A 13,549-nucleotide genomic window follows, 5' to 3' on the forward strand; every position below is an offset into this window, starting at 1 on the left:
AAAGCAACAAAAGATGACGTCGCTTCCATGGTGTTTTTTTTTTTTTTTTTTTTTTTTTTAATATTGCGCACAAGTAATACACATCTTAAAAAAAAAAAAAAAAAACTAAACTAAAAGCGTTTATTAAATAACTAAAACTAATTAAAAAAAATCTAACAGAACCACCCTGAAAACTAATAAAAAATAACTAAATTAAATAAAAAAAAAACTCAAAACGAAATAAAAACTAACTACATTTTTTTTTAAATTCCAAAACTATAATAATCCTGCTCGTATGTCCAGTACACTGCGAGTTGAACTCCTTCTGTGAGCAAGCTCGTATCTGAATTTGATTTTCCTCGTTCAAATGAATTATAATAACATGAATCTGTTTCAACCTTCCTGTTATGTTTTGAACAGGAACACGAAAGTATCGATTGCAGACCTTATTTCAAGGTAACGATACGCATCAGCTAAAAAGTGGGTTGGTTGAAGCTTAGTCGAGGTTTCGCTCTCGTGAAATTTTTATGAATGAAGACTTGATTGATAGTGTGATGATTAATTCCAGTTTACAAACTTTTTTTTATGCTTGGAGAGAACGTCTCCTTTCCGTCGCGTCCCAAATTTCTTCCTGCCGCACTTTGACTCGATGGAATATTCCAGTCAGGTTTTGCTGCTGCACAGCTAAGAGGAAATGTGACATTTGCACCTTAAAGACTCGAGCCGAAAGTCTCCAAGGGAATGAGGCCGACTTGCACTCACACTCCCCAGGGGATTTTTTATTGTTTTTGTTTTTTTTACACCTTCGGGGAATTGATTGAAACTTAAACCTCACTCAGGCTTGCGTCTTTGTCAAGTTATATTGTGATTTTGCTGCCTGCTACTCTTGGCATATTTGCATCTCGTCCGACTTAGCCAAGTCGTGACAGTGAACGCGTCGCTTCCTAGCATGCGTAAGAAGGGGGGGGGGGGGGGGGGTTATGTCGCACCCCCACAGTGTCAGCCATTCATATCATACAAACCAGAGATGGTTGGCAAAAGTACTCAACCATAACGTTGAACCGGTTCTCATCATTTCTGTTTTGTAGTTAACGTTTGTTTGCTAGCGCGCTAATGCTAAGTCACTTTCGATAACCGTTTAGCACTCCCTGCCGTTTTCATTCAAGTGTTTTCCTGGATTTGGGCTGATTTTGCAAGGCCCACGGAATATTGTGTTCGATTGCTTTCAAAACATGGAACCTACCAAAAGAAAGATTAGAGTCTCTTCTTTCATCAGCAAAAAATAATACATATATATTTTTCTATATGTTTCAGCTGTGTAGCAATTAGCGTTAGAATATAGCTAAGTTTCATCATTATTCACAAATCTGCTTATAGAACTGCGGGGAAATCAGCTTGTTTTAACATGGCCTGGTTGATCTCTTATACTCTGCTGCCATCTGCTGGCCGTTTTTGTAATTGCTGCCACTGCTTCAACCGTTCTCTGCAGTAGAGAGGCTCCATCAAAGCCTTCTCTGTGCTCTGGCATAAAAAAAACAAACAAACAAAAAAACGTATAAATACGTCTTTGGGACATTTAAAACATTTAAAATAGAACGTATTTATCCGTTTTTGGGAGCTAATGAGTTCATAATGCATACGTACAGAAGATAAATAATGAGTAGTTATATCCCAGCAATTCGACTCACGTTTGACCTTCGTGGATTAACAAAAAAAATAATAATTTAAGAAAATATATTGCTAGTTTCAGCCATAGTAAAAAGTCAACCAAAAATATCAAACGGATTATATGATGACATGCCATGTAACCGTGACAGCGACAGCTCACACTCACTGGGAGCTTCATGAATAGGACACTTGAAGACCAGGAGAGATCACATGACCCCCCCCATCTGAGAAAAGGCAATACTCGGACACCATGAGGGCAGCAAGTTAGATTTATTTTCTCAAGTCAGTGACAGTAAAAATAGAGCTCCAGGTAATAAAGTATGTCCAAAATAACAAATGCAAATGCAAAGCAGCTTGATGTTTTTTTTTGTTTTTGTTTTTTGTTTTTTTTTGTAGGAGCTGCTGAAAGTGAGCTGACACGACTCACAAGTACAGTGGAAACTCAAACAGCCGATGCAACACATTACAGGGGTCCAATTTGGTTAGGATGTGGTTAGGATGTACGTGGCCCTTCTTCTATGTGGCCCCCAGGTATCGCTGATGAAAACGTGTGCCCCCCCCCCCACCAGCACTGAATTGCCCACCCTTGGTGAGGTCATAGTCGGACGGGAAACAAATTCAGGTAGTCCTTTTTTTTTTTTTTTGTAAAATATATCTTTCAAGAACAGCCATTTTATTATTTTTTTTTTTGATCATGCAAAATGTTCCCCACCACCAGAAAACTAATCATAAATTGCGCAAATTCCAATTTGAACAACATTTATGTAGCGTTGGGCTGTTGAGCTTCCACTGTATCCTATAAAATAAAAGGACATTCGTGTGTTGGTTGTATTGCAGTCGGCGGCAAGTGGAATTGCGAGATGTTCATCATCATCATCGTCATCATCATCATCATCATCATCATGTTTGCAACAACATGCAGTAAAAATACATTTTCAGCAATTTCTCCTCGCAATGTCGCGGTCATAACAAAAAAAACAAAACAAAAACCACACATTGGAGTCGTCATATTGCTGGCATCTAAAATTTTAAAAAAATGAACGCATGCAGCCACACGACATACAACTTATTATCATGATTATTATTATTATTATTATTACTCTTTGAAACAAAATCACCATAAATAAACATTTTACATTTGACTATATCAAATATACAACGCTCTTTATTTTTTATTTATTTTTTTAAAATAGAACTTTCTACAAAGCAGGTAAAAATGGAATTTAGGAAATATTTTTGTTCCCCCGTTGAGTGGCGTGTACTTTCCTATTTACGTGAAATATTCATAAAGTGACCTCATCGTGAGATGACATGTTGATTGTATTTTTTGAAATTGATTCATGAATGAACTGACGATACGCAGACGGTGTGTTTGTACACTGAATTAATTGCGAAACGCTCAATTCTTAACAGTTTCCATCCTGATTATTTAATCGACACATCGGAGTGTGACGATATATCGATATCGCGATGAATCGTGATACTTTTGTCTCCCGGTAGATTAATCGATACGCCTCCGCAAGTGTCGCGATATTTGTAGTTCATATGCAGCCAAACTATTAACGGCTCCATCGCTCGTGACTTATTGCGCAATTACTTGGCGGGCCTCCAGGGAGCGCACCTGATCAGAGTGGCGGGAAAATATACGGAAGTGTTCAGGCGAAGAAGACTCATCAGCTTACTTTGACTTGTGGAAGGACGTATTTATCTGTCCAGACTCACTTTTGCATACGTTTCTATGAAAAATGTGAATTCTATCTTCAATTTTAAGCCTGATGTAACGTTCAATAATGACAAGTGTTAACAACAAGGCGAGCTCGCCGCTTTCGCCCCTTTTGCCGGCACCGTTTGCGACGACGACTGCTTGATCGAGCGTGAAATGAGAGCCCAAACCAAGGACGGGTCTTAATAGTCGTGGCGAGACGCATTAACGACTTCCGTCAGACGGCAAAAAAAAAAAAACTTGCTGAGATATCCCCGAGTGAGAGAGAGCGTGCGGGAATTCTGACGTCTTGATCAAGTGACGTCTTGATTTTGGCGGCGGTGGGAGTTGAAAATGAGACGAGAAAATGGCGAGTAGGACGTGAAAGAGCCCGCAGCCGAAATCAGGCGCGCGCTTCGTTTTTTTTTATCTGTGCACGCACGCGGACGTGCAGACGGGTGCAACTCATCATGTTGGACAAAAATATAATCATAATCATAAAATGTCTGATTTTGAAGGGCAGATGAATGTTGGCTAACGTTTGCTGCCTTTTGCATTTCTTGCATGCTGCGGCGGGCCAAGAAACGTTGTTTGTATGGCGGCACACTGACGATTTACAGATTCATTTGATTTGTCAATAATAAAGCTAAAGTATGAGTAAAAGAAGCCATTTTGCATACATTCAATAGTTTTCAAATTGTATTTTACTTAATTTGTTGACGTGAACTCAAGTACAGTGGTACCTTGACTTCTATGTTAAATCAATTAAATGTATTTTCCCGTTGAAACGACTGTTCCACGGAAAATGTAGAATGTGGGAAAAAATCGGCGACGAAATCGGAAATTGTGAATTTTGGAACTGAAAAAGCTGGAAGAGCTCATGGCGTGAATTTCTGGAATATATTGAAGTTGGAATGAAGTCAATCGGGCGAAAAATGTGGAAGTAAATGTGAATTGTAGAATATCCCAATGGGAATGAATGGGGGAAAATCGGGTATGAAATCGGGAAATGTGGGTAAGGCGTGAATCGTAGGGATAAGAAAAATGGAAGCAATGTTGGCGCGACTATTTGGAATCGTTTGAAATTGGAACGGAGTGAATCGGGTGAAAAATGTGGAAGTAGTAGCGGGACAAAAAAGTGCGAGGAATAAAATATAAGAATAACGGTTATGGTGTAGAATAACGTATGTCACACAATTCTATACATTTCAGTGCATTGAACGCAGTTGACAAACACAATACTGAAGCCAACAAATCAATAAATAACGATTAAATAAATCCACTGGGGTGCACAAAAAGAGAGAGAATAATATTCACAAAAGAGGAGCGAGCGTGTCGCCCAAACCCGTCGCCACGGCGATCGTCCTCAGCCTCCTCCTCCTCCTCCGCGTACGCGTCGTCGTACCTTGGCCACGCCTCCGGCGCTCCGTCGTCACCTTTGCGAGGAGGATTCCCACCCGAGCTGACGTCCTGCCGTCGTTTTAAAAAACCAATACATAAAAATCGCGCTCAACATCGCACCAGCGCCCTCAACAAGCCGGTCATCATTAGCAGCGCGGCCGCCGCCGCCGCCGTCGCCGTCAAGATGGAGTTCCAACCTAGCTCACTCCCCTGATGGACGACACCAAAAAAAAAACAAAAAAAATAAAAAAGGGGGGGGGGGCAGAGAAGGCAAGTCACATGACAGGGAAGCGGCACAAGCACAATCATAAACACAACGCGACCGTTTGATGACATCATCCGGTCGGTTCGTGTTCGTGTACCTAATGATGTGTCTCGCAAAGATCGATTTCCCGGTTAAGCGTCCTTTGAAATGAATGAAGTTCTCACTTTGACAAGATGTGACAGGTCATGTTGTGCTTCGACAAACTGCCAACCCGTTCCTTTAGCCCACATGCGCTACATTTTCCCTTTAGACCCCCCCAAGCTTCCCCAAATGTAGTCTTACTTCCGAAGCAAAAAAAAAACAAAAAAAAAACGCATAATTTTTACGTTTACATCGCAAAACAAATACACGGCTGCCTTGAGATACGGGTTGATTGCTCTCAATCTGTTTTCGCCTCTCTCCAAAAAAGGCAAGACATTTTTTGTAATGTTTTTGAGGAAAATAGCGCTCGATAATATGCACTTTATAAACGATAATTTGCTTGCTCCCGGCTGTTTTCCTGGATTTTGACTGATTTTGCAAAGGCCCACAGAATATTGTGTTCTATTGCTATAAAAGCATGGAACCTATCAAAAGAAGGATTAAAATCTCTTTTTTTCATCAGCATTTTTTTTCTACATGGCTCTGGTTGATCTCTTATACTCTGCTTCCACCTGCTGGCCATTTGTGTAACAACTACCATTTCTGCAACCGTTCTTTTCAGTTGAGAGGCTGCATCAAAGCCTTCTGTATGCTCTAGCATAAAAAATAAAAAAAATAAAAAAATTAAAAAAACGTATAAATACGTCTTTGGGACACTTAATACATAAAAAAACGTATGTGCATGTTATTGGGAGCAAATGAGTGCAACTATATTCTAATGCGAATAGTAAGTAATTGAGCTTTTTTTTTCTACATGGTCCTGGTTGGTCTCTTATACTCTGCTTCCACCTGCTGGCCATTTATGTAACAACTACCATTTTTGCAACTGTTCTTTGCAGTTGAGAGGCTGCATCAAAGCCTTCTGTATGCTCTAGCATTTAAAAAAAACAAAACCAAAAAAAACATATAAATACGTCTTTGGGACACTTAATACATAAAAAAAACGTATGTACATGTTATTGGGAGCAAATGAGTGCAACTATATTCTAATGCGAATAGTAAGTAATTGAGCGTTTTTTTTCTACATGGCCCTGGTTGGTCTCTTATACTCTGCTTCCACCTGCTGGCCATTTATGTAACAACTACCATTTTTTGCAACTGTCCTTTGCAGTTGAGAGGCTGCATCAAAGCCTTCTGTATGCTCTAGCATTTAAAAAAACAAAACAAAAAAAACATATAAATACGTCTTTTGGACACTTAAAACATTAAAAAAAAAAGGTATTTACATGTTATTGGGAACAAATTAGTTAAAGGTATAAATGGTGAGAGCGCATCACTCGTATCTCAAGACACCCACCGTGTATGATTTTTGTTTATCAGCCGCCAATTGAATGGAAAATCGATTGTGGTCGGGAAACGGTCAAATAGTCAAAAAAGTCCACCCGGAAACGGTGACCGCGGCTGTCGGCGCGTATGGAGCCGAGCTCCGCCCATTACCTTGCTCTCCGGGACGCCAACTCCGACAAGCAGCACCAGACCACAGCCACTATTACAATCATTCCTATGAAGGGGATGGAGAGAACAGGCTGCTCAGACGGATGGATGAAGCTCTGAGGAGGGAATCACACAAACACAAGGACGGGGGGGGGGGGGCGATGAAGGCGAGGGTGAATCAACGGATGGAAGGAACACACAAATCCCAAAATGCAACAAAATCTGAAATGGGGGGAGGGGCATGGTGGTTATAATGGCGGGATTGCGTAACATCGGTGTGATGTTAGAAAACAAGAAAGGCATCAAGCATGATTTTTTTTTTTTTTGTGGATTGTTAACTCATTCACTCCCAACCATTTTCACTTTAAGGTGTTTTCCTGGATTTTGACTGATTTTTCAAGGCCCGCGAAATATTAATGTTCTATTGCTATAAAAATATGGAACCTACCAAAAGAGAGATTAGAGTCTCTTCTTTTATCAGGGGAAAAAAAAAAAGTATGTTCCTATCTGTTTCGGCTGTGCAGCAATTAGCAATAGAACATAGCTACGTTTCATCGGTTTTCACAATGCTGCTTCGAACTGTGGGGAAATCAGCTTGTTTTAACATGGCCTGGTTGATCTCTTATACTCTGCTGCCACTCAACCATTTTCTGCAGTCGAGAGACTGCATCAAAGCCTTCTCTATGCTCTGGCATAAAAAAAACAAAAAACAATAAAAAACGTATAAATACGTCTTTGGGACAATTAAAACATTTAAAATATGACGTATTTATACGTTTTTGGGAGCTAATGAGTTAATGATGATTGTTTGAATGTTGGTCGCCTGGCTGAGCGCTCACGGACATTCAGAGAATAAAAGGACAGCAGCGGTGACAGGCACGGACGGGCAGACAGTTTGACACGACACACACACGGCTCGTCACACATGTTGGAGACAAAAAAAACAACAACAAAAAAAAATAGCGCTGTTACTCAGGTTGAAAACAGGCCACATGACTTGGCGAGTCGGACTTAAGTCTCCAGGTTTCGAACTCTGGACTTGAAAATGTTCATTTTGAAGCAGGGTTATTATTAGGCAACATCGTGACAATCGTGATATTAAAACTTGCCACCATATCGTCGTCGTCGTGTTCACGATTTTTAAAAGGAACACATTTGTTTAAAAAAAGTGAGGTTGATTTCCATTTGTGCAGTTCTAGCACCCTCTAGTGGCTATTTTATTAGCGCAATTAAATTTTCATTCGGGATGTTTTGGCCTTCTATGTTTAAAATCTACGCGAATTGTCAGATGAAGGGGAACCAAATTTGTTGGGCTGGGAATCTTTGACGGTCTCGCGATTCGATTCGATTCAGAATCGATTTTCGACTCAAACGATTTTCCTATTTGCAAAATGATTTGACTGACAAATGATTTGTGCTTCAATTTTTCAGATTTGCACAACATTGTCATGATCGACTCCAGTCTGCTTTGCAAGACAAAATGACAAATCGAGACATTAAAGTGTCTTTTTTTTTTTTAACATTTATTAATTTTGTATTGTAAGTGCCTTTTTCCACAAAAACAGCATGTTGGCTACAACTGCCTTTTCCCCCTTCTTCTTCATTTCTAATTTAAATCAAATTGATTTTTGGATATTAATATCGATTCGATTCATAAATGAGAATCTCGATTCTTTTATGAATCGATTTTTTTTTGGCACACCCCTACTAATTTTGTTAGGATTTTCCCACATTCCATTCTAATGTGAAGTGACGTTGTTCCAATCGGTAATATATCGTCAGTATTACGATACGTTGAGTTTCAGTGCTTTTGTCCTGTTGTGTTTCTGCGTTCAAAAAAAAAAATAGATGAAAACAACTTTTGATATCACATTCTAATGTTGCATTTTGTCCATTTGCTTTGCTCGATTGTTTCCTTGTGTGGTTTCATCAATTTCTGCGTCATTCAGCCGACGTTTTATTTTGTTCTTTTCGCTCTCCGGTGGTCCGTGTTGTTCACCTGCCGATGAATCGGCATCCGATTTTTGCAACCCGATGACATCATGCGAGGCACAAACGTTGTGGAAATATCACTCGCGTTCCGTATTATGACCGCCCTCTTAAAATGGCAGCTTTGCTATTATTGACACTTGGTTTTGTTTTGTTTTTTTGTGTTCTCAGTTAATGAAGAGCACAAATGATGATCGTGTAAAATCGCGGAAGCGTGATGACGCATCGCAATCCTTTTTGTTGCCGTTGAACAAACAATGCGCTGGAGCCGACACGAGCGGACGCATTCCTGACCTTTATGTCCTCGCCGACGTTTCATGTTTTACTGCAGCACATTTGGAAAACGAGATTAGAGGACAGACGGTGTTGGGGGGGGGGGGGGATGTTGCCCCCCTCCTCCCATTTTCACACGGATCCAATCGAAACGCATTGTACACCATGAGAGACGCAACAACAGACAGAAGGTACGGCAGGTGTGATGTCATTTGCGTTAGTCCAAGCAGTGTACAGAGAAAACACAACTAGTGGCGGGGGGAGGTATAACCTTGATTTACAAGCGGTCCCTTGACTTAAAGGGATACTTGACTTATTTAGCCATTTTTAGCAGTCAAACATTAATATTTTGCCTATAATTAATTTTATGCTTTCATTATTTTTCACGTGCAATTAGTACCTTTAAAAACACATTTTGCAACTTGCTGGCGACTGAAAATGACATCACAAAGGCTCAGGTAACCAATCACAGCTCAGCTTGTGAATGTCACATGACCAAACCTAGAAAACAGGTGAGCTGTGATTGGTTACCTGAGCCTTTGTGATGTCATTTTCAGTCGACAGCAAGTTGCAAAATGTGTTTTTAAAGGTACTAATTGTACGTGAAAAATAATGAAAGTATCAAACTAATTAATTATAGACTAAATATTAAATTTTTATTGCTATAATGGGCTAAATAAGTAAAGTACCCCTTTAAGAGTTGAATTTTGTTTGATGAACAACGGGCTCAAAAAAATCAGTTAGCAATGACATCAAATTTTGAGAGGAATTGAAATGCTTTAATAGCATCCAAAAAATAAATAAAATAAATACATAAAATAAATGTAAAAAAATACAATGAAAAATAAAACGAAACCGATCTTTTCCACCAATCTCAACTCCTTTTTCAGAGGTCTGAAAAAGTCAGCCAGTGTCCTTCTGCTGAGATGACGAATAGGATTTTCATTGTGATTTGAGAGAAGCAATTCATGTGCAGTTAAAACAACACGTTTGTTTTATTTCGCCGATATTGTTCAAAGTTTTCCAATGAAACAAGATTGGAACGCTGAAGGTATATCCTGCTTGGAACAGGGGGGAAAAAATCGGTATCGGCAAAAAAATTGGGATCGGTGCACCCCTAAAATTAACTGGATAGACTGATATCGATTATTTATTTTTTTAGATGTGTACCTTTAAGGGGTGTGGCCTAGTGACTTGTATCAGGAAATCTGGCAACTTTACAAAGCAATTTTTTTTTTTTTTCAAAAATCCCCAATCTTTTAAAAAGCCTGACCTACCAATTTCCATTTTTGTCGATCCCGATTTTTTTTATTTTATTTTTTTACATAATAAGCAACCAATTTTCAGTGTCCCAATCTTGTTTTATTGAAAAACATGGAACAATATCTGTGAAATAATGCAAAGTTTGTTTGAACTGCACATGAAGTATTTCTCTCAAATAAAAATAAAAGCCGATTAATCATCTCAGCAGAAGAGGATTTTTTTTTTTCAGACCTCTGAGGAGAGAGATGAGATCGGTGGAAAATATATTTTTTTTTAAATTTTATTTTATTTTATTTTATTTAGATATTTATTTATTTTTTTATTTTTATTTTTAAGGGATCGGCCGATCACCAATCCCCCATAATAAAGGAAATCGGGGCCGATAAATCGGTGCACTCCTATTTTAGGGTGTTTTTGCTCTCTCCTTAGGCGTCCATTACTATTACATGCAAATTGCCAATTATGCAAATGAGAGATTGAGCAACTTGTTGCTAACTTTTAGGACAGCCATTAGCTACTGTTCTCATTTTGTATTTTCATGTTTGACCCGTTCAATATTTTTGCTGAAAGTTCAATCGGTGACTTTGTTGTGTCCGAAGCTCGCTAGTAACTCGAATTTTGGCTTGCAACACAAAGCAAAAATCAACCGAGGGATGGCTCGTAACTCAAGGTACCACTGTAAATATGAAAACATTTTTTTAGATCCCCCCCCCCCCACACCCTCCGTATAATGGTTTGTTGTACTGTACTCACCTGAGCCCCCCCGGACAACTTGTCCAGCTCCGCCTTGCAGCGCTGAAGCTCCGCCTCCAGCTCGTTGCGCTCCTTCTGACTGCTGTCGTAAAGCTCCTGCAGCTCCTGAAGCTCCGCCTTTAGCCCGTCGCACTGGAGGCAAACGCAACAAAAAGCTCGTTAGCCGTCAATTTTCTCTCTCCCTCTCGATGGCGGTGGTGTCAAATGTACGGCCCGCGGGCCGGATCGGGGCCCGCAGAGGACTTTAATCCGGCCCGCGAGATGATTTTGAAAAGTAAAAAAAATAAAATAGAAAAATTATTAGTCGGACCAATTAATCAGCCGGCCACAATCAAAATGTATAAAATCGTAATTTCACAAATCTGCGTATAATTGACGCTAATTGTTTTTAAATTATTTATTAATTGTTTATAAATTACTTGGTAATATTTCCCGCCATGTGGCCCTGAAGCTAATATGAGTTTGACACATCCTGCTATCCTGTATTCAAAATTTGTCATGTAATATTGCACTTTACAGTAGAGATGTAACGATATCCAAACATCACGATACGATATTATCACGATATGAAGGTCACAATACGATAATTATCACGATATTGTGGGGAGGTTGGCGATATAAAAGAAGGTCACAATATTGTAAAAAAATGAGCTCATAAAACAACAACAAAAACACACAATATTGTTTTTTTTATTACAGCAAAGATAAAATATAAATATATTATAAATATATATAAAATATATAAATATAATATATATAGAGGCACTAATAAAAGCATTACAATAAATTGATAATTTTTTGTAAATTAATAAAATTAATAAATAAATGAATAATTATGTCAATTAAATAAGAAATTAATAAATACAGTAAATTGAGTTCCTCCACATATTGACTCTGTTCACAAGTATATTCTGTTCCCCTTCATCTGACCATTATTGTGGATTTTAAACATAAAGGCCAAAACATGCTTTGTGGAAATTAAACTGCACAAAAAAAAAAAAAAAAAAGTAGCCACCAGAGGGTGCTAGAACTGCACAAGTGGAAATCAACCCGATTTTTTTTTTTTTTTAACAGATGCGCTGCTTTTAATATCGTGACATGACGACGACGATATATTGTGGCAGTTTTAATATCGCGATATCACGATATTGCTGTTATTGTTACATTGCTACTTCTACCGTAAAAACAAAGTGAAATGGATGGTAAAGAATTAGTGGTAGTAGAATACAACAAAAAGTTTCATTCGACAAATGTTAATTTTCAGCAATGTTAGTCATTTGTCGCAGAGGATCAAGAATATGCACCTGTTGAGTATTGCTTCATTGTCAATCTTCAGGTGTTGTTACGCTGATTGGGTTGAAATATTAATATAAACACCACCACGTTGATGCTATAAGTTAGCTGGCCTATGGAGCTTCCCATTGTGTGTTAGCATTAAGCTAACAGACAAAATTTTTTACAATTTTCTTTGCATCTAGTTAGTCCGTTTGACAACAAAACGCCTCCTGACCTCTCTCTGAACCTGCTCGGCCTTCTCCTCGGCCCGCTTCAGCTGCTCCCTGAGCGAGAAGATCTCGCCGACGCCGCCGTGCCACGCGCCGGGCGCGCCCGCCTGCTTGCCGTCGAAGGAGATGTTCTTCTGGATGGAGGCGTCCACCAGGCGGCGCCTGTCCGACTGCGCCATGCTCATGTAGCTCTCGGCCGGGGCCTCGGCGTCGGCGGCGGCGGCGGCGAGCGCCTCCGTGGCGTCGCCCTCGCCGAGCGCCGCCTCTTCCTCCGCCAGGGACAAGTACGCGCTGGAGCTGAGAGGAGGGGCCAAAAAAAAAAGAGAAAAGTGGTGAGTTGCCGGCCGAGATACAAAAATATTTGGACACGTGCGTCTGCAGGGAGGAACGTTTTGGGAATTGTTGGCCGTTCGTGTGATTATATACGTGACTTGTTTTCATCAAGGAGTCCAGTTTGTTCCACTTCAGCATACAGTTATGTTATTATTATTATTACAGTTTTATTGCGCAATGGTGGATAGCGAAACGTCTTTTTTGCGAGGTGATATTTAACACATTCACTGCCAGCCCAGCAAAAATGCATTATTTGACGTCTTTTTCCGTCAATGGCAGTCAATGAGTTCAGATGAGATGTAACCAAAATTGACGGATTTTTAAGCAAAATTTGCCTTAAAAAAAGAAAAAAGGAAAAAAGGATGCTGCAATATAATCACAAAATATATTGGCACATTGTGTTTAACACATTCACTGCCAGCCCAGCAAAAATGCATTATTTGACGTCTTTTTCCGTCAATGGCAGTCAATGAGTTCAGATGAGATGTAACCAAAATTGACGGATTTTTAAGCAAAATTTGCCTGAAAAAAGGAAAAAAGGATGCTGCAATATAATCACAAAATATATTGGCACAGTGTGTTTAACACATTCACTGCCAGCCCAGCAAAAATGCATTATTTGACGTCTTTTTCCGTCAATGGCAGTCAATGAGTTCAGATGAGATGTAACCAAAATTGACGGATTTTTAAGCAAAATTTGCCTGAAAAAAGGAAAAAAGGATGCTGCAATATAATCACAAAATATATTGGCACAGTGTGTTTAACACATTCACTGCCAGCCCAGCAAAAATGCATTATTTGACGTCTTTTTCCGTCAATGGCAGTCAATGAGTTCAGATGAGA

General features: G+C 39.4%; 1 protein-coding gene across 5 annotated transcripts in view; it reads right to left on the minus strand.

Annotated features, from left to right (window-relative positions):
* Positions 1 to 1,898: 1,898 nt before the first annotated feature.
* LOC144016481 (uncharacterized) overlaps positions 1,899 to 13,549 on the minus strand; it is a 33,604-nt gene continuing 21,953 nt past the window's right edge. For 3 of the 5 annotated variants that reach the window (XM_077517679.1, XM_077517676.1, XM_077517678.1), the window contains exons 6-9: positions 12,379 to 12,670; positions 10,869 to 11,000; positions 6,594 to 6,706; positions 1,899 to 4,960 (exon numbers count right to left, since the gene is read on the minus strand). In XM_077517679.1, the coding sequence (XP_077373805.1) occupies positions 4,948 to 4,960; positions 6,594 to 6,706; positions 10,869 to 11,000; positions 12,379 to 12,670 (550 nt within the window). In that variant the 3' untranslated portion in view covers positions 1,899 to 4,947. The remainder of the gene's footprint in view (positions 4,961 to 6,593; positions 6,707 to 10,868; positions 11,001 to 12,378; positions 12,671 to 13,549) is intronic. The other 2 variants (XR_013282925.1, XM_077517677.1) reach the window with 2 other exon arrangements.

This window comes from Festucalex cinctus, chromosome 3 (genome assembly GCF_051991245.1).
Source record: "Festucalex cinctus isolate MCC-2025b chromosome 3, RoL_Fcin_1.0, whole genome shotgun sequence".
NCBI lineage: Eukaryota > Metazoa > Chordata > Actinopteri > Syngnathiformes > Syngnathidae > Festucalex > Festucalex cinctus.